At 41.5% G+C, this 22,032-nt stretch overlaps 1 protein-coding gene across 2 annotated transcripts in view; it reads right to left on the minus strand.

Moving 5' to 3' along the window:
• LOC141110482 (uncharacterized) overlaps positions 1 to 22,032 on the minus strand; it is a 41,335-nt gene that overhangs the window by 2,328 nt on the left and 16,975 nt on the right. For both annotated transcript variants that reach the window (XM_073601843.1, XM_073601844.1), the window contains 4 exons: positions 19,705 to 19,935; positions 18,309 to 18,347; positions 9,426 to 9,519; positions 637 to 775 (listed from right to left, as the gene is read on the minus strand). In XM_073601843.1, coding sequence (XP_073457944.1) covers positions 637 to 775; positions 9,426 to 9,519; positions 18,309 to 18,347; positions 19,705 to 19,935 — 503 coding nt within the window. The remainder of the gene's footprint in view (positions 1 to 636; positions 776 to 9,425; positions 9,520 to 18,308; positions 18,348 to 19,704; positions 19,936 to 22,032) is intronic.

The raw sequence follows: 22,032 nt of genomic DNA on the forward strand, positions 1-22,032 counted from the left end.
TTGCTCAGTTGCAGAGTTTTAGCTGTCGTTACGTTCAGTGTCTGATGACGAATTTCCCCACAAATCACTATCGCTCAATTCTGCAAGTGATTCTAAATCACTATCGCTGTTTTCTAGCTGGTCTAAAACCGCTTTTGACGTAAAGGGACGCTTTTTGGTTGCCTTGGACAATCTCAAGTTTCCAGCCAGAAAGAACAGTATATGTAATATAAAACTGGGCACTGGACAAAGCACTAGGGACAAAAGGGATGTGAAATGATTTGATACAGTAATGATTACAATGTATTGTGTGCTATGTTTTTTGCAATTTTTGAATTTGCTGCTGGGCTCCTCCCCCGTGCGTTGCGACGCTCGCAGGGAACGGAGCCCGGAACACAGTACATCACGCGGAGAATCCGGCAGAGTACACAGCCTGCGGACACAGCAGGAGGACATTGCAGGATCCTGGGGACAAGGTAAGTAACTTTCCCAGGACACTGCGATGCGATCCCGAGTGTGGCTCGGGGTTACCACTTTTGGTAATGAAAATTCACCCCGAGCCACACTCGGGATTACCGCCAGGGAGGTTAAACTGCAGTAAATATTAATATATATGAAAGAAAGTATAACAATGTAACCTTCTGTTAGTCTACTGACCTTGGTTATGGGCTTTGGTTTGTCAATATTCATATACACTTCCTCGAGATTTTCCTTTACTTTGTCTTCTTCAGGAGGTTCTTTAGTTGGTTCATACTCCATAGGTACACATAAACATATGTTCATTTTGAAATACTTCCTAAAAGTAGTATGAATGATTAATTAAATATCATATACAAACTTGCAGTAGATTTTTATTTTAGTAATTATATTTAACCACTTGCCGACCGCCGCACGACTATATACGTCGACAGAGCGGCACAGGCAGGCAAAAGGACGTGTATGTACGTCCTTGCCTGCCCGCGGGTGGGGGGTCCGATCGGACCCCCCCCGGTGCCTGCGGCGGTCGGCAAATCTCCCACGGCGATCGGAGGTGAGGGGGAGGCCATCCATTCGTGGCCCCCCCCTCGCGATCGCTCTCAGCCAATGGGATCATTTCCCTGCCTCTGTATTGTACACAGAGGCAGAGGAAATGATGTCATCTCTCCTCGGCTCGGTATTTTCCGTTCCGGGCCGAGGAGAGAAGACTGCAATGTAAGTGCACCAACACACTACACACAGTAGAACATGCCAGGCACACTAAACACCCCGATCCCCCCCCCGATCGCCCCCCGATCCCCCCCCAATCACCCCCCCCCGTCACAAACTGACACCAAGCAGGTTTTTTTTTTTTTTTCTGATTACTGTATTGGTGTCAGTTTGTGACAGTTACAGTGTCAGGGCAGTGAGTGTTAGGCCCCCTGTAGGTCTAGGGTACCCCCCTAACCCCCCCTAATAACGTTTTAACCCCTTGATCACCCCCTGTCACCAGTGTCGCTAAGCGATCATTTTTCTGATCGCTGTATTAGTGTCGCTGGTGATGCTAGTTAGGGACGTAAATATTTAGGTTCGCCGTCAGAGTTTTATAGCGACAGGGACCCCCATATACTATCTAATAAATGTTTTAACCCCTTGATTGCCCCCTAGTTAACCCTTTCACCACTGATCACTGTATAACCGTTACGGGTGACGCTGGTTAGTTTGTTTATTTTTTATAATGTCAGGGCACCCGCCGTTTATTACCGAATAAAGATTTAGCCCCCTGATCGCCCGGCGGTGATATGCGTCGCCCCAGGCAGCGTCAGATAAGCGCCAGTACCGCTAACACCCACGCACGCAGCATACGCCTCCCTTAGTGGTATAGTATCTGTACAGATCAATATCTGATCCGATCAGATCTATACTAGCGTCCCCAGCAGTTTAGGGTTCCCAAAAACACAGTGTTAGCGGGATCAGCCCAGATACCTGCTAGCACCTGCGTTTTGCCCCTCCGCCCAGCTCGGCCCAGCCCACCCAAGTGCAGTATCGATCGATCACTGTCACTTACAAAACACTAAACGCATAACTGCAGCGTTCGCAGAGTCAGGCCTGATCCCTACGATCGCTAACAGTTTTTTTGGTAGCATTTTGGTGAAATGGCAAGCACCAGCCCCAGGCAGCGTCAGGTTAGTGCCAGTACCGCTAACACCCACGCACGCACCGTACACCTCCCTTAGTGGTATAGTATCTGAACGCATCAATATCTGATCCGATCAGATCTATACTAGCGTCCCCAGCAGTTTAGGGTTCCCAAAAACGCAGTGTTAGCGGGATCAACCCAGATACCTGCTAGCAACTGCGTTTTACCCCTCCGCCCGGCCCAGCCCAGCCCACCCAAGTGCAGTATCGATCGATCACTGTCACTTACAAAACACTAAACGCATAACTGCAGCGTTCGCAGAGTCAGGCCTGATCCCTGCGATCGCTAACAGTTTTTTTTGTAGCGTTTTGGTGAACTGGCAAGCACCAGCCCCAGGCAGCGTCAGGTTAGTGCCAGTAGCGCTAACACCCACGCACGCACTGTACACCTCCCTTAGTGGTATAGTATCTGAACTGATCAATATCTGATCCGATCAGATCTATACTGGCGTCCCCAGCAGTTTAGGGTTCCCAAAAACGCAGTGTTAGCGGGATCAGCCCAGATACCTGCTAGCACCTGCGTTTTGCCCCTCCGCCCGGCCCAGCCCAGCCCACCCAAGTGCAGTATCGATCGATCACTGTCACTTACAAAACACTAAATGCATAACTGCAGCGTTCGCAGAGTCAGGCCTGATCCCTGCGATCGTTAACAGTTTTTTTGGTAGCGTTTTGGTGAACTGGCAAGCGCCAGCGGCCTAGTACACCCCGGTCGTAGTCAAACCAGCACTGCAGTAACACTTGGTGACGTGGCGAGTCCCATAAGTGCAGTTCAAGCTGGTGAGGTGGCAAGCACAAATAGTGTCCCGCTGCCACCAAGAAGACAAACACAGGCCCGTCATGCCCATAGTGCCCTTCCTGGTGCATTCGCCAATCCTAATTGGGAACCCACCACTTCTGCAGCGCCCGTACTTCCCCCATTCACATCCCCAACCAAATGCAGTCGGCTGCATGAGAGGCATTTTTATGTCCTCCCGAGTACCCCTACCCAACGAACCCCCCCAAAAAAGATGTTGTGTCTGCAGCAAGCGCGGATATAGGCGTGACACCCACTATTATTGTCCCTCCTGTCCTGACAATCCTGGTCTTTGCATTGGTGAATGTTTTGAACGCTACCATTCACTAGCTGAGTATTAGCGTAGGGTACAGCATTCCACAGACTAGGCACACTTTCACAGGGTCTCCCAAGATGCCATCGCATTTTGAGAGACCCGAACCTGGAACCGGTTACAGTTATAAAAGTTACAGTTACAAAAAAAGTGTAAAAAAAAAAAAAAAAAAAAACACAAACAAAAATATAAAATAAAAAATAATAGTTGTCGTTTTATTGTTCTCTCTCTCTTTATTCTCTCTCTATTGTTCTGCTCTTTTTTACTGTATTCTATTCTGCAATGTTTTATTGTTATTATGTTTTATCATGTTTGTTTTTCAGGTATGTAATTATTTATACTTTACCGTTTACTGTGCTTTATTGTTAACCATTTTTTTGTCTTCAGGTACAGCATTCACGACTTTGAGTGGTTATACCAGAATGATGCTTGCAGGTTTAGGTATCATCTTGGTATCATTCTTTTCAGCCAGCGGTCGGCTTTCATGTAGAAGCAATCCTAGCGGCTAATTAGCCTCTAGACTGCTTTTACAAGCAGTGGGAGAGAATGCCCCCCCCCCCACCGTCTTCCGTGTTTTTCTCTGGCTCTCCTGTCTCAACAGGGAACCTGAGAATGCAGCCGGTGATTCAGCCAGCTGACCATAGAGCTGATCAGAGACCAGAGTGGCTCCAAACATCTCTATGGCCTAAGAAACCGGAAGCTACGAGCATTTTATGACTTAGATTTCGCCGGATGTAAATAGCGCCATTGGGAAATTGGGAAAGCATTTTATCATACCTATCTTGGTGTGGTCAGATGCTTTGAGGGCAGAGGAGAAATCTAGGGTCTAATAGACCCCAATTTTTTCAAAAAAGAGTACCTGTCACTACCTATTGCTATCATAGGGGATATTTACATTCCCTGAGATAACAATAAAAATGATTAAAAAAAAAAAAAAATGAAAGGAACAGTTTTAAAATAAGATAAAAAAGCAAAAAAATAATAAAGAAAAAAAAAAAAAAAAAAAAAAGCACCCCTGTCCCCCCTGCTCTCGCGCTAAGGCGAACGCAAGCGTCGGTCTGGCATCAAATGTAAACAGCAATTGCACCATGCATGTGAGGTATCACCGCGACGGTCAGATTGAGGGCAGTAATTTTAGCAGTAGACCTCCTCTGTAAATCTAAAGTGGTAACCTGTAAAGGCTTTTAAAGGCTTTTAAAAATGTATTTATTTTGTTGTCACTGCACGTTTGTGCGCAATTGTAAAGCATGTCATGTTTGGTATCCATGTACTCGGCCTAAGATCATCTTTTTTATTTCATCAAACATTTGGGCAATATAGTGTGTTTTAGTGCATTAAAATGTAAAAAAGTGTGTTTTTTCCCCAAAAAATGCGTTTGAAAAATCGCTGCGCAAATACTGTGTGAAAAAAAAAAATTAAACACCCACCATTTTAATCTGTAGGGCATTTGCTTTAAAAAAATATATAATGTGTGGGGGTTCAAAGTAATTTTCTTGCAAAAAAAAATAATTTTTTCATGTAATCAAAAAGTGTCAGAAAGGGCTTTGTCTTCAAGTGGTTAGAAGAGTGGATGATGTGTGACATAAGCTTCTAAATGTTGTGCATAAAATGCCAGGACAGTTCAAACCCCCCCCAAATGACCCCATTTTGGAAAGTAGACACCCCAAGCTATTTGCTGAGAGGCATGTCGAGTCCATGGAATATTTTATATTGTGACACAAGTTGCGGGAAAGAGACAAATTATTATTATTTTTTTTTTTTTTTGCACAAAGTTGTCACTAAATGATATATTGCTCAAACATGCAATGGGAATATGTGAAATTACACCCCAAAATACATTCTGTTGCTTCTCCTGAGTACGGGGATACCACATGTGTGAGACTTTTTGGGAGCCTAGCCACGTATGGGACCCCGAAAACCAAGCACCGCCTTCAGGCTTTCTAAGGGCGTAAATTTTTGATTTCACTCTTCACTGCCTATCACAGTCTCGGAGGCCATGGAATGCCCAGGTGGCACAAACCCCCCCCAAATGACCCCATTTTGGAAAGTAGACACCCCAAGCTATTTGCTGAGAGGTATAGTGAGTATTTTGCAGACCTCACTTTTTGTCACAAAGTTTTGAAAATTAAAAAAAGAAAAAAAAAATTTTTTTTTTTGTCTTTCTTCATTTTCAAAAACAAATGAGAGCTGCAAAATACTCACCATGCCTCTCAGCAAATAGCTTGGGGTGTCTACTTTCCAAAATGGGGTCATTTGGGGGGGGTTTGTGCCACCTGGGCATTCCATGGCCTCCGAAACTGTGATAGGCAGTGAAGAGTGAAATCAAAAATGTACACCCTTAGAAATCCTGAAGGCGGTGATTGGTTTTCGGGGTCCCGTACGCGGCTAGGCTCCTAAAAAGTCCCACACATGTGGTATCCCCGTACTCAAGAGAAGCAGCAGAATGTATTTTGGGGTGCAATTCCACATATGCCCATGACCTGTGTGAGCAATATATCATTTAGTGACAACTTTGTGAAAAAAAAAAAAATAAATAAATAAATTGTCACTTTCCCGCAACTTGTGTCAAAATATAAAATATTCCATGACTCAACATGCCTCTCAGCAAATAGCTTGGGGTGTCTACTTTCCAAAATGGGGTCATTTGGGGGGGGTTTGTGCCATCTGGGCATTTTATGGCCTTCAAAACTGTGATAGGTAGTGAGGAGTAAAATCAAAAATGTACGCCCTTAGAAATCCTGAAGGCAGTGATTGGTTTTCGGGGCCCCGTATGCGGCTAGGCTCCCAAAAAGTCCCACACATGTGGTATCCCCATACTCAGGAGAAGCAGCTAAATGTATTTTGGGGTGCAATTCCACATATGCCCATGGCCTGTGTGAGCAATATATCATTTAGTGACAACTTTTTTTTTTTCATTATTCAATCACTTGGGACAAAAAAAATGAATATTCAATGGGCTCAACATGCCTCTCAGCAATTTCCTTGGGGTGTCTACTTTCCAAAATGGGGTCATTTGTGGGGGTTTTGTACTGCCCTGTCATTTTAGCACCTCAAGAAATGACATAGGCAGTCATAAATTAAAGACTGTGTAAATTCCAGAAAATGTACCCTAGTTTGTAGGCGCTATAACTTTTGCGCAAACCAATAAATATACACTTATTGACATTTTTTTTACCAAAGACATGTGGCCAAATACATTTTGGCCTAAATGTATGACTAAAATTGAGTTTATTGGATTTTTTTTAGAACAAAAAGTAGAAAATATCATTTTTTTTCAAAATTTTCGGTCTTTTTCCGTGTATAGCGCAAAAAATAAAAACGGCAGAGGTGATCAAATACCATCAAAAGAAAGCTCTATTTGTGGGAAGAAAAGGACGCAAATTTCGTTTGGTTACAGCATTGCATGACCGCGCAATTAGCAGTTAAAGCGACGCAGTGCCAAATTGTAAAAAGTGCTCTGGTCAGGAAGGGGGTAAATCCTTCCGGGGCTGAAGTGGTTAATAGAGATGCTGATGGTTATTTTATAAGCTTCATCAGTAAAGACTTAAACTCTTTCAACATACTCATGGAGTACTATTGCATGGTTTACAGCCCACAAAACACAGAGGAATAAGGGTCTGTTTAAGGCCTGGACCGAACTATAAAGCAACAATGCTGGGAAAAACTTGTTGTTAGGGGAGGTCTTTTCATAGATGCTCATAAACTAAACAGGTGTCTATGACAGTCACAGGACCTTTGTAGCAATGATTCCATCCCAACACTACTGATACAAAGACCTCATATCTAGTATGAGTGATCATAGTAAAACGGACTCATTCCGATAAGCCAATATTTTTCCTATATAAAAATTTTGCCTATAGGCAAAATACAGTGGTGTCCATGGGAAAGCCAAAGTTTGGTGGTTCAAGGTGGTTTAAAGTGGTTCTAAAGGCTCAAGGTTTTTTAACTTCATGCATTCTATACATGGAAGTAAAAAACCTGTTTTGTGCAGCAGCGCCCCCCAATCGTTACCTGAGCCTGATTTTTCTGCTGGGTATATACCTCCTCATTGACGGAGAAGCTGGCCATTGGCTCCAGCTGCTGTCAATCACAGTTAGTGAGCCAGTGAGGAGAGGATGGGGGCAGGGCTGAGCTGGGTGTGAATGGACACGCAAAGAAACAGCTCAGGAGTATGCCTGCGCAGTGCCCCCATTGCAAGCTGCTTGCTCTGGGGGCACCCAGCAGGACGGAGGGGCCAGGAGTGCAGGCGGGGGACCCAAGAAATGGAGGGTCAGGGCTGCTCTAGGTAAAACCCCTGCACAGAGCAGGTACGTATATGTTTGTTATTAAAAAAAATGTTGTTTAAATTATCACTTTAAGGCTATCAAGAACTTGTTTGTGTTTCTTTTTTGTGTTACTACTATCATTTTACTTTTTGGCATATGCTGTTGTTTGTTTGAGAAAAATTTATTTGAGACTGTTGAGTTTATTTGAGACAAAAAAATAAATAAATTCCGACTAACAACTTGATATTTTTAAAGTGCATTTTTGGTTTGTTTTGTTGTTTTTAGTATTGGGTGGTTTGTAATACTGTATGTACCAATCTAATATAAAAAGAGGAAAAAATGTATGGTCACTTAAATAAACTTTGTTTATGATTTACTCTCTTCTTGTCTTCATCACAGTATGTATGATCATGGTCCCTGATAATGGTGATTAATGATGATAAAAAATATATAAATATAACTACCCAAGTTAATATACATATCCCTGTCCTTGTTTTTTCACATTTTGGGTATTTTGTTTTTTTTTAAGGTTTTTTTTAGAAAATAGGGAAACAAAATGGGTCAAAATAACAACTGTCGCAGTTTCTTAGAGTGATATAGTCCTAAAACAACATGGAATGTCTGGATTACTTCCCTTGATGGTACGATGTCTGGATTACTTCCATTGACTGCAATTCCTGCAGGTACATCAGCCTATTTAAATGAATTCAGCTACAATATTATACCATATGGTTATGTTTCTTTATAGATCACCATTGCATTCGCCCTTGAAGAGTTGGTACACCCCAACAAAACGCGTCGGGCTTACATAGATGCATGCTGTCCATACAGATGATTTTATGTTTTTTTATATTGTTTTACTCTAGATTTTCCAACACCATCCAGCCCTTCCAGTGACCCATGTTGTGCAGGACTAGTCTTTACCCCATGATATGCCAAGCACCATGGCGTCAATATGTGTATGTGGTTTTTAGCATGCCCTGCTTTTATGTGATTCTGTGTATGCTTCTTATTTTTGTGTCATTCAGTATGCTGTACATGATCTCACAAGGTGTAATAAAATGTTCTTTGCTAAGACTGCTTTTTGGTATACATCTCTCATTCAAAGTCCCCAAAAAAACTCCCCCCTTTTTTGTCGGAACCCATATAAGCAATACTGTGTTTTATATCCCACATGCTTACTCTACATAGTGATTGGCCTCATTCAAAGTCCCGCCGACCGAACCTTCTCTCTTTTTATTTCAATGAATGCAGGAACACAGGACCTGCAACAGTGTAAACCTAGCTTTATTTTTATTAAAATTTTTGGTAGGCAGCATGATATCACTTAAATCATTTTGTTCCTTTTGCCCTACAGGATCAAACAACTGAAAGTTGGGGTCAGTTTCGGCAGATTCCAGCAGCCAAACCACCAATTTCAGTGACCCCAAGTTCTGCAAAATGTTGCACACATCCTTAGCCATGAGGGCTTTAAATAATTGAATTATTCCCATCACCAAGTGATTTCATTGTAGGTACAGTACACAGAAAGACCTATGTTCCCATACCAAGACATTCCTCTAAGCTTGAAGCAGGGGAAGGATCTTACAGGCTTGGAACCAGTGGCTCTCCTGGATGGTTGCATTCCATTAGTGAATATACATTTCAAAATACATTAGGAAAAGAACCAAAAGAGCACCTCCCAATTGTGTTCATGGATTATTTTGACCCTTGTTGCCTCCTGTCTGGAGCACAGTACCATGCAAGTAGAAAATAATAAAATAGAGGATTAACAATAATTAATAAGTCACAAACTGAATTTTTTTTTGCAATTATTCTAAAAATAATTGGAAAACAATTTTAAATATTGTCACAATGGATGGCCTTTAAAGTGAGTTCAACCAGGTGAAGCTACAAAATTAATAGGTAATCTTTTACTCACCTGGCAATCAGTTTAGAAGCCAGGATAGTGAAAATGGCAATGGCCATTCCACACACTATTCCGATCAGAAAATACAACCTTGTTACTTTGTTTTCTGTAAAGAAAGAAAGATAGATAGATAGATAGATAGATAGATAGATAGATAGATAGATAGATAGATAGATAGATAGATAGATAGATAGATAGATAGATAGAAATGTGTTAGGAAGTATTATCACTCCTCTGCATTTAAGTACTGTATAGCAAAGTTAATTCCATGCAATCACATTGACTTCAATTGTTTTATTTAAAAACTTTGACTGATTTGTCAATAAGAATAAAGCTAGGTTTACACAAATGCGTCCCTGCATTTATTTAAATAGGCTGCTGTACCTGCAGGACACACAGGGAAAAGATCCCCAACCCTTTCTCCAAAATGCACCTGAAGGGCAGCCGCACAGAACTGCATGGTGCTGCGCCACCATGCAGTTTTGCATGCCTGAAAAAATGCACACTGAGTTTCTCCAGGGACTCCGCCAAGCGCGTCGGGGTAAGACCGCGCTATATCAAGATACCTCAACTCAACTCATTAAAGGGGTGTTCCACCCTAAAAAAAAAAAACTACATGAAAAATCCTAAAAAAAAAAAAAAAAAAATTGGATATTTTTATTTTTTTTACTCACCTCTAAATGCCTGTTGCTAGGGGGTCCCTCGTAGTCTGCCTCTTCCAGTGCCTGGGCTGGTGACATCACTTCTGTCTCGGCACAGGAAGGGCTCAGCTCTGCTTCCTCCTTCCTGTCAATCATCTGGGACCCATTACAGGTCCCAGGTGACTGAGCGGCCAATCACGGCGCTCGGCGCCGCTCGCGCATGCGCATTGGGTGGCCCTCCTCTTTAAGGATTGATTACCAAGACTTTTACTATGTTATTTACTGTAAAACTGATGGACCCTTGGGTGTTGCATTATGTTTTCTGTTTCTTTTCTAAATTTGTGTTGATATATTCATTGTTGACAAGCCCGTATTAGCCTCTAGATGGCAGATACTGTTTATTTGTTCCCTTTTATATTAACCACTTCAGCAGCGGAAGATTTGACCCCCTTCACGATACGGCACTGCGTTATTTTAACTGACAATTGCGCGGTCATGCGACATTGTACCCAAACAAAATTGATGTCCTTTTTTTTCCTACAAATAGAGCTTTCTTTTGGTGGTATTTGATCACCTCCTGGGGTTTTTATTTTTTGTGCTATAAACAAAAAAAGAGCGACAATTTAGAAAAAAACACTATTTTGTACTTTTTGCTATAATAAATATCCCCATTTTATCCCCCATATAAACAAAAAAAGGCCGACAATTTTGAAAAATATATATATATTTTTTACTTTCTACTACAATAAATATCCAAAAAAAAGGTAAAAAATCAAATTTCTTGATCAATTTAGGCCAATATGTATTCTTCTACATATTTTTGGTAAAAAAAAAAAAAAAACGCAATAAGCGTATATTGACTGGTTTGAGCAAAAGTTATAGCTTCTACAAACTATGGAATAGATTTATGGACATTTTTTAATTGTTTTTACTGGTAATGGCGGAGATCAGCGATTTTTAGCAGGACTGCGACATTGCGGCGGACAAATCTGACACGCAATTTGGCTGTGATTTACATGCACAATATATATATATATATGAAAAAAGGTTGCAGTGTCTGATAAACTTTCAACCAAAAAATAAATAATTAAAGCGGGATTCCGGCCAGCGAATTTTTTTTTTTTAAAGTCAGCAGCTACAAACACTTAAACATGTAGACTTACCTGTCTTGGGTGCCCGCAATGTCGGCAGCCCGAGGCTGACCAGTCCCTCGGCTCTCGGGTCCTGGCACCGCCATCCTAACTAAGGGAAACAGGCAGTGGAGCCTTGCGGCTTCACTGCCAGTTTCCTACTGCGCATGAGCGAGCGGCACGGCGCTCTGTGAATGGCCCCGTGGTTTTCTGGGAACACACACAGTTCCCAGAAGGCAACGGGGCCGCTCACTGAGAAACAGGACACGCCGCGGAATAGGAAGAGGCAGATTAGAAAGACTGCCTAGCAACAAGGGTTCAAGTAAGTTTAAAAAAAAAAAAATTTTCAAATTTTTTTTTTTTATTTTTTTACGATTTTTTGGTGCAATTTTGGTTTTCAGGGTGGCCCTCCACTTTAAATTGATCAAAACACATATGTATCATCAGAAACAAAAGGGTAAAGGGAAAAAAGAATTCTTCAGTGAGGAACCAGCAAGCTAGCAAAAATATAAATTTATTTGGAAAAAATTATGCCACATATACACCTGACAGTGTCAAAAAAGTATATTGACTGTGAATAAACCAAATACCACCACTAACAATAAAATAGACAACGTTGTCTAAAAACAAAGAACAACATACAGATGGCCACCAACACACATACAATCACATCTAGTTGGCTAGTTGGGCTTGCATCGTCTCGTGTATAATGTCTCTAGATTGAGGTAGGAAGCCAAGAGGTGACGGTATGCAGCCGTGGATAAAGGGATGCCGCTGTGCCCACTGCCGAGGACAGACTTAAATGTGACTATTGATATAGACAACGAGGGTTACTGATGATAGCACTTGCGATTAAATAGTCCACCACAGCTGATGGCTTGTACGGACGGCTGTGTGGGTGCTATGCAAAGATGTATGGAGGAGTGTGTGCCTGTATAGATGTTGATGTATAGAGACAGCGTATTAGCTGGATCAAGGGAATAAAATGACACGATCTCACCAGACCATGGACATCAGGATACATCAGGCATATTAGACACTCCGATCCTCCTCAGGTTGTCTCAGGCTGTCTAAGTCAGCTGGATCATCCTCTGATCACTTGTGAGTAGCTGGTAAGTCCATGTAGATGAATGCCCGTCAGGATAGTGGAGATAGGGGAACGTGGTAGCGTGCCGCTTGGCTGCGGTATAACGCCACGGTTACTTCCTGGTTCCGTGCGGTAGGGCTTTCGACATGCTTTCGACAGGGCTTGAGCGGCTTACGCAGAGTAGCGAATCAGATCCCCAGGGCTGGTGGGTGGGTCTGTATGGGTACTACATCGAACATGATGGCGTCATGCTGACGCGTTTCATCCGTCAAGGATTTCTTCAGAGCATGCGCAGTGATTACAATAGGCGGCTTATATAGCCATTCCAATTGAAAACGTAGGTATGTCAGCTGACAGTTGTCTAGGTAACCACGCAACAAATAGACGGCCATTCAGATCATAGGACAACAACAGATAATAATGCATTGGGCCCGTCCGTGGGTGCAGCACCCCCTTGGAGTATAACACAAATAATTAAATAAATGAACTAGGGAAATGAAGGGGGGATGGGAAGGGGAAAGGGGGGAAGAAGAAAAAAAAAAAAAAACCTTGTTTTTTTGTTTCTGATATGCTTCCTAATTCAGAGGAACACACCCACCCATGATCCCCTGAGTTGGGTGCTTGCAAGTGGCTGCATTTAAAGGCAGATATTCTCCTGGGTACAATCCCCATCTGTCTTTATATATATATTTAATTAAGCAAGGTGTCTGGTTCATAAATTCTCTCCTTTTTATTCATATTTGCTATGTGGGATCATACTTCCCTTCCCTTATGAACCCCACTTTGCTACCACGCACACCAGACTGTACCTTGACCACACACGTTTTATAAGTGGGCCCGCCCTTTGGTGCATTCCACCTTCCCTTCCTCCCCCCCCCCTTTTTTTTTTTTTTTCTCTTCCCCACACTTGGTTATCTAAAAATTTCCCCTCTTCGTGACATGGCTTATCTTCTTGATGAGGACATTGATTGAGAAATCCAGTCTGCCTTTTCCTCTCAACAAGCGGCTTCAAACTCATGTGAAGATTCTCTCCAGACCCTATTCAGGAACCATAAAAAATTAACTATAAAATTCCTGAATAGGAAGTGGGACATTTCATCACTAAAATCTCATATTGAGAATGGAATTGTCCCTAGAGGCTTGAGAGAACGGGTGACTCCAGCTGGACATCTTCACACACCACGCTTCATAGAGAAATGGAAGGCTAGCTGTCTAAGGCGAGGTCTTGAGATTATGCAGTTGATTGTTGATGAGGAACAGGCTCAACTTGTGGAAATTAAAGCTGAGATAGATAACAGTGTCAGCTTACTCGAACCTTTTAAAACAGACCCCTCATTTGAAAAACAAAATGAGCTCCTCAAAAAAGAAGTAGAGAAAACCCAGAGAAATCTTAAAATCCACAAACAAGAAAAATTTAAACAAAATTTACTTGACCTTGAAAGTGGTGATCTGTTTGATCCCACAATCCATAAAGGAAGGAGTCGTTCGCGTAAAAATAGAGGAAGGAGTAATAGCTCAGCCAACACTAAGACCACCCGTAAACAATACTCTTCGACTGATAGTGACAGTGATCGCAGAGATCTCTCGGTGACTTTTTTAGAGAGGGACCAGTCACCAATAAACAACCCCCTAATTACTACAGGGAAAAACAAAGTAATTGGAAAAGGGAAAATACCCCCAGACTCACCCCCAGGTCACCAGGGAAGACAAAGGGAAACCCGCAAAAGCCAAAGACAGTTGAGGAAGAAAACAAACAGGACATAACTATTCAGGAATTAGCAGTAGATTCCATCACAGATATGAAGGTAGTTAACCTTACCAAGTTCCCCCTGAATCAACATCACCTCTCCCTGCTCAGCAGGGGCCTTTCTTTCTCTCCTAAATCAGGGATGAATGAGTTTGAAGTGTATAAGGACATCTCCCTTTATCTAAGAAAAGTTTTATTTAGATATTGGCATCTGTCTAAATATACTGAAACCAATCAAGATACCCAAAATAAAGAGGAAAGGGAGGCCCTGGATGCACTTGTCTCACTTCTACTAGAAAATGAGGACTCTGACTCTGACTCAGAGATATCCTCCGTGCAGGATGCCCTGACACGTTCGGCTAACTTATCCATCAAATCAGACAAAATGCCTCCGCTGTCCAAACATAAGGCCATTGAATTCTTTCTGGCACGAGTTAAAAGAGACTTATCTAAGGTCAACTGGAAATATAAAGGTATAGACAACCTCACAAGAGACGAAAGAAAGGCCCTAAAAGAACTAGAGGAGACCCCTGGTATTGTCATTAAGGGTAGTGATAAAGGGGGTAACCTGGTCCTCCTTACTGAGGACCAATATGAAACTGAGGTACTCAGACTTCTAAGTGACAAACTTACTTATCACAAACTTGATTTAAATCCCTTCCCTGATATTGTTAATGAACTAAATTACCAGCTAAGTCTAGCATTGGAGGAAAAATTAATTAACAAAAAGGAGTTTAACTTTCTCAAGGTGTCTCAGTTTAACACACCCACCTTTTACATTATACCCAAGCTCCATAAGTCCCTAACCAACCCCCCCCGGTAGGCCCATTGTCTCTGCAGTGAATGGTCCCCTTGAAAAAACGGGTAAATTCATTGATGCATTAATTAAAGAACTGGTATTTGACCTGCCCTCATATGTGCAGGACACCGGGCATGTTGGTTGGTATTGATGTCGAATCCTTATATACTTCGATTCCCCATACTTGGGGACTCAAAGCAATTCAATTTTTTCTTGAAAAGAAATTCCCACATCTGGGACATCAAAACGAGTTCATTTGTGACACACTCCAATTCCTATTGGAGCATAATTGCTTCCAATTTATGGGGACCTACTACCGACAAATCAGGGGTACCTCAATGGGGGCACCTTGGGCTCCCTCATATGCATGCCTCCACCTTGGCATGTGGGAGGAGGAGTGTGTCTACCACTCGTCGATGTACCTCAGCCACAGTCGCCTCTGGCTGAGGTACATCGATGATGTACTTATGATTTGGGGGGGCACTGAACAGGAACTGGTATTGTTCATGGATGAACTTAACATCAACGACCGGAACATCAGACTTACCTATACAGCCCATCAGCACACCCTCCCATTCTTGGATCTTACTCTCACTGCTGATAACGGGAGGATTAGTACCAAAACGTACAGAAAACCTACGGCAGCGAACACACTCCTCCAGGCCACAAGTGATCACCCAAGATCATTAATCAGAGGTATACCTGTGGGCCAGTTTCTCCGTATTCGTAGAAACTGCTCCACACAACAGGATTTTGATATAGAAGCCAGGGACCTATATGGTAGATTCCGAGACAGGGGTTATTCCCATGCGTCTATTAGAACAGCTAAGAAAAGAGCTATTCAGACGGACCGACATCAACTTCTTACTAGAAAAAAGCCCAAGGCCTCTAAAGATAGTCATGGGCCCCCCAGGATCATTACCAAATATGGCTCCCAATGGAAACAAATCAGAACCATTCTTGGTAATCACTGGCATATTCTTTCAGGCTCTCCTGTGCTCGGTGAAATTGTAGGAGAACGCCCTCTCCTCACAGCCCGACGCTCTCAGAATCTCAGGGATCACCTGATCCATTCTGAATACAATAGGTCACTTAGTCAAAATTGGCTCACACAACTCCCACCTCTAAAGGGCATGTTCAAGTGTGGCAGATGTAGCATATGTAAGTATGTGGAACGCACGGACGTGTTCACTGGTTCTGATGGTGAGAGACAGTTTAGAATTCACAACTTTATCAACTGCAATACCACACGAGTGGTTTATATGCTCACATGCCCATGTGGAAAAAAATATGTGGGAAAGACAAAGAGGAAACTCAGGATCAGAATCAGTGAACACGTCCAGAGCATACTTAGTAAGGATGATGAGCGTCCCATCCCCCTACACTTCCTTAACCATCACGGTGGTGATCCCACGGGACTTACTGTCAAGGGTATCTACAAATTAAATCTCCCCCTTAGAAGGGGTGACTTCGACAGGATTCTCTGCCAGAAAGAAAAAATGTGGATATATACCCTTGACAGTATGTCCCCACATAGGTTAAATAATGAGTGTAATTTATCAGTATTTCTTACATCATAACTGCTGGGGGGAGACTCCTCATACCCCTCTGCCCTTGACTTGCCCACTCTAATATTTACTTAACCAAAGTGTCCCCCTTTTTTTTTTTTTCTTCTTCCCCCCCTTTCCCCTTCCCATCCCCCCTTCATTTCCCTAGTTCATTTATTTAATTATTTGTGTTATACTCCAAGGGGGTGCTGCACCCACGGACGGGCCCAATGCATTATTATCTGTTGTTGTCCTATGATCTGAATGGCCGTCTATTTGTTGCGTGGTTACCTAGACAACTGTCAGCTGACATACCTACGTTTTCAATTGGAATGGCTATATAAGCCGCCTATTGTAATCACTGCGCATGCTCTGAAGAAATCCTTGACGGATGAAACGCGTCAGCATGACGCCATCACGTTCGATGTAGTACCCATACAGACCCACCCACCAGCTCTGGGGATCTGATTCGCTACTCTGCGTAAGCCGCTCAAGCCCTGTCGAAAGCATGTCGAAAGCCCTACCGCACGGAACCAGGAAGTAACCGTGGCGTTATACCGCAGCCAAGCGGCACGCTACCACGTTCCCCTATCTCCACTATCCTGACGGGCATTCATCTACATGGACTTACCAGCTACTCACAAGTGATCAGAGGATGATCCAGCTGACTTAGACAGCCTGAGACAACCTGAGGAGGATCGGAGTGTCTAATATGCCTGATGTATCCTGATGTCCATGGTCTGGTGAGATCGTGTCATTTTATTCCCTTGATCCAGCTAATACGCTGTCTCTATACATCAACATCTATACAGGCACACACTCCTCCATACATCTTTGCATAGCACCCACACAGCCGTCCGTACAAGCCATCAGCTGTGGTGGACTATTTAATCGCAAGTGCTATCATCAGCAACCCTCGTTGTCTATATCAATAGTCACATTTAAGTCTGTCCTCGGCAGTGGGCACAGCGGCATCCCTTTATCCACGGCTGCATACCGTCACCTCTTGGCTTCCTACCTCAATCTAGAGACATTATACACGAGACGATGCAAGCCCAACTAGCCAACTAGATGTGATTGTATGTGTGTTGGTGGCCATCTGTATGTTGTTCTTTGTTTTTAGACAACGTTGTCTATTTTATTGTTAGTGGTGGTATTTGGTTTATTCACAGTCAATATACTTTTTTGACACTGTCAGGTGTATATGTGGCATAATTTTTTCCAAATAAATTTATATTTTTGCTAGCTTGCTGGTTCCTCACTGAAGAATTCTTTTTTCCCTTTACCCTTTTGTTTCTGATATGCTTCTTAATTCAGAGGAACACACCCACCCATGATCCCCTGAGTTGGGTGCTTGCAAGTGGCTGCATTTAAAGGCAGATATTCTCCTGGGTACAATCCCCATCTGTCTTTATATATATATTTAATTAAGCAAGGTGTCTGGTTCATAAATTCTCTCCTTTTTATTCACATATGTATCATCAATAGCGTCAACAGGATAATTTATAATAATAAAAAAAAGAATAAAAAGGCGTTTCTTTTATTTGTAAATAACTTTGCAATGCTTTGTAAAAGAAACAAAATCGTAGTGTAATTTTAAACAATACAATTTAGTCTGCATTTTTTGGTCTATTGACAGTATCATCAAAAGAAAGTCTTGCATGTTTTTACAAAAGATGTATTACTTTGTAATTTCAAATAATGACAAGTTATTGATGAATAAACTGTTTCATAGCAGAAATTTTTAAATGAATCCTGATGAATGATTATTTTAAAAAAATCTGATCCATAGAAAGTGTATAGGAGTGAGATCTGAATTGATTAATCAGTCCCAGTATTAGTGTTTAGCTTCATGTAAATAATTAAGTGGAAATGTGGCACCTTTACCACTAACTAATTAATCAGGTCTTTATTTAGTCAAATATGCAGACATAGATATTATACCTTTGCCACAAAGCAGAGATTTGTCTTCTGTTTTGGTAACTGTAATGGAAACAGAATTATGAAAATTATACATTTCATAAATTATGAAAATATATATATATTGCTGAGGGTTTGGCTAGAAGGAAGTAAGCTTACTAATTGATGTGTGTGGATTCTTGCAAACATGATGTAAACTAAAAATGTTAATAAAAATGCTTTTGTATAGCTCCAAGTTCTAAAGCCCAGTGCTGGGTGGTATGTTAGCAGCAAATACTGCTTATTAAAAAAGCAGACCATTGAATAATGTTTTATTAACCATTAGTTTAAAACAAAAAAATCTTTGAACACTTTTTTTTAACAACTTCAGCCCTGGAAGATTTGCCCCCTTAATGACCAGGCCATTTTTTGCGATACGGCACTGCGTCAATTTAACTGACAAGTGCGCAGTCATGCGACGTTGCACCCAAAGAAAATTAATTTTTTTCCCACAAATAGAGCTTTCTTTTAGTGGTATTTGATCACCTCTGCGGTTTTTATTGTTTGCCCTATAAACAAAAAAAAGAAAAAAAAAACAACAATATTTTTTACTTTTTGCTATAATAAATATCCCCCTAAAAAATGTAAAAAAACAAATTTCTTCATCTCTTCATTTCTTCATCTTCTACATATTTTTGGTAAAAAAAATGGCAATAAGTGTATATTGTTTGGTTTGCGCAAAAGTTATAGCGTCTACAATATAGGGGATAGATTTATGGCATTTTTTTTATAATTTTTTTTTTTTACTAGTATTGGCGGTGATCAGTGATTTTTAGTGGGACTGCGACATTGCAGCAGACAAATCTGACACTTTTTTGGGACCAATGACATTCATTCATCAATCATTGCTATAAAAACGCACTGATTACCGTATAAATGATACTGGCAGGGAAGGAGTTAACACTAGGGGGCGATCAAGGGGTTAAATGGGTTCCCTAGGGAGGTGTTTCTAACTGTGAGGGGGAGGGGACTGACTGGAGGAGGAGAGAGATCGCTGTTCCTGATCACTAGGAACAGATGATCTCTCTCTACTCCCCTGACAGAACGGGGATGTTTGTTTTCATTGACAGGCCCCCGTTCTGGCTCTCCGTGGAGCGATCGCAGATGGCCGGCGGGACATCGCATCCGCCGGCCACATGCATCGGCTCCCTCCCCCCTCCGTGCAGCGGGCGCGTGCCTCCGGCAGCTCTTAAAGGAGCCTACATACCCGTACAGCGGTTCACGGGAGCGAGCTGACCTGCCGCAGTATAATGATGGTGGCTGGTCGACAAGCGGTTAATTTTATTTATTTTTTTATTTAGCTTTTACCTGGCATTTGGTCAGGCAGTTTTATTATTACTACATATAAATAAGAATACATTATTAAAACACATGTTTCTACCTTGTGGCCTGATTTGAAGGTGTTTTTCAATGAAACCATGCTCATCCCATGCCAGGCATTTGTAAGTATCTGCTTCAGACTGTGTGATGGTAATAGTAGACCACACCAAACTTTGACTATTTCCCTTAATCCAGGTCACTTTGGCTATTTTCTTGCCAATTGCTGAGCAATTTAGCATGAGAGGTTGTCCTTCTTTAACAAGCACGGTGCTATTTGTATCAACCAGTCCACCTGTATAAAATAGAAATACAAATGTGATGCCATGGTAATGGGGTCTGAATATGGGTTGATCTGGTGTGTTTCTTGAGAGAACAGATTTACTGCTGTATTTACTTCCATGTTCTTATACCAGGGACATAGGACACAGACTTTTTTTATTTTATTTTTTTCTGAAAACTTTTTGCTCTTAGACTGTCTACTCATGAGTGCTTGTCAGCCCAAATGCAATCTTATTACTAGACAAGGTTCTTGAGTTGCTGATAAACCTTACAAGACTATCTGAAGATGAAGGATCACACATTTATTTCCTCTTACTCTGTAATTATCTGACCACCTAAAACTCAGTGGGGGGGCATTGATAGTTTCAAGAAACTATTAGATGAGCACCTGAATGACCGCAACATACAGGGATATACAATGTAACACTTGATGGACTTGTGTCTTTTTTCAACCTCACCTACTATGTAACTATGTAACTAAGACATTTTAGACAATTTCATTCTCCCAACTTTGTGGGAACAGTTTGGGGATGGCCCCTTCCTGTTCCAACATGACTGCGCACCACCAAAAACAATTGCAATCATCTAACATTGGTAGACTGTAGGGCTTGATATGAACAGAGCAGGCTGGGAGGGGGAAGGACAATGGTCTGACTCTTTCACTGGGAATGCACATTTCATCTTGAGCTTCTGAGTTCTATAAACAACTGGCTTTTTTTCAGCAAAGTAGAGAAGGAGAACCTAAAACATGTTAAAAGAAGCCTAGAGCTTCTCCTGCTGGCTGAAAATGAAAATACATAAAAATACATATTTTATATATACATTCATTTTATTATTTTTAATTACTGGAAACTATAATAAAATGATAAAATATGTTTTAAAAATTCACTATATATTCCCTTTAAACATTCACAAGGGACACACACTACTGTTGATTGAGTATAGTTCTTATACAGATATTCCGCCTGCTGTTTTGGCTGACTTTTTCACTAAATCCCATATCTGGACTGTTTTATTTTCTTTATAATTCTGTGCAATGTTTCCAGGTTCTAATCATTTCCTTCTGCAGCTTTCCAAAAGGATACATGCAAACATTAGATGATGAGAGGAGCCCTCATAAAGAGGTTAAAGAGCTTATTGAATCTTCTTTCTACTTTATGTATAATAAGGGAATTCGGACAAATAAGAAGTTAGGTAGACTTTTTAACAATGTCATTATTGTCAGAGTTAACTGATTGCCTTTATTTGCTACCTATTTACTGCACTTATATTTAAAATTCTTTCTTGGTTTAGTTAAAACTCATTCAGAATATAAAAAAAAAATCTTACTAAGTCCTTATCTAACTGAACCCACTATCTTGTGAGCCTATATGACCCCTTGGGGTTGATCCTCCACTGATTGGCCTTGGTTTTTACCATATCTAGTGACATCATATGCCATGGTTGGAGTCTTCAGGACTGTTGATAGGCTCCAGTAGCCAACATATGTCCTCAGGTCATCTTTAGTTCATTTGATTTATCATCTGTCAGTAGCCACGGATTTGAGACTTTAGCTTCCTTCTCCCATATCCCCAAGATTGTTCCTCAATAGCAGTGACCCCTTCAGCCATGGACTGTTGTCCTCTGGAATTGTGATTTTAGGCAACGGCCGTTGCTTTTATGTTATCCAGATTACAGGACTGCCTGGCCTGGTGGTGCTTTCTTCTCCATCTGCACTCACCCATAGTGCTACATAGGATATACTTGGATGCATGTTTGGTGTCTAGATGCTCTGTTTTGTGTTTGTCCTTGTCACCAGACAACGTTGTCTATAAATGGTGTTAGGTGTAGGATTTATGTTTAATTTAATGCAAATTTTGTAATCTATTTTCCAATAAAATTTATTTTTGATATTCATTAATTCCATCTGGATATTATTTCCCTGGGCAAGTGTGGCACTTGGCACTGTGCCTCCTTCTTCTGGTACAGTGTTACATTTTCTCTGTATGCTTTTTTGGCCACTGAGTACCACTCTATTGGAGTGAGTGGATAAATATCTGGCGGTACCTTGCGTATCCTTTATCCCTGTTGGTTTACTCCTTTCTTGTGTTTATACGTTAAGCTTGAGGAA

The sequence above is a fragment of the Aquarana catesbeiana genome, linkage group LG10, assembly GCF_042186555.1.
Source record: "Aquarana catesbeiana isolate 2022-GZ linkage group LG10, ASM4218655v1, whole genome shotgun sequence".
Lineage (NCBI taxonomy): Eukaryota > Metazoa > Chordata > Amphibia > Anura > Ranidae > Aquarana > Aquarana catesbeiana.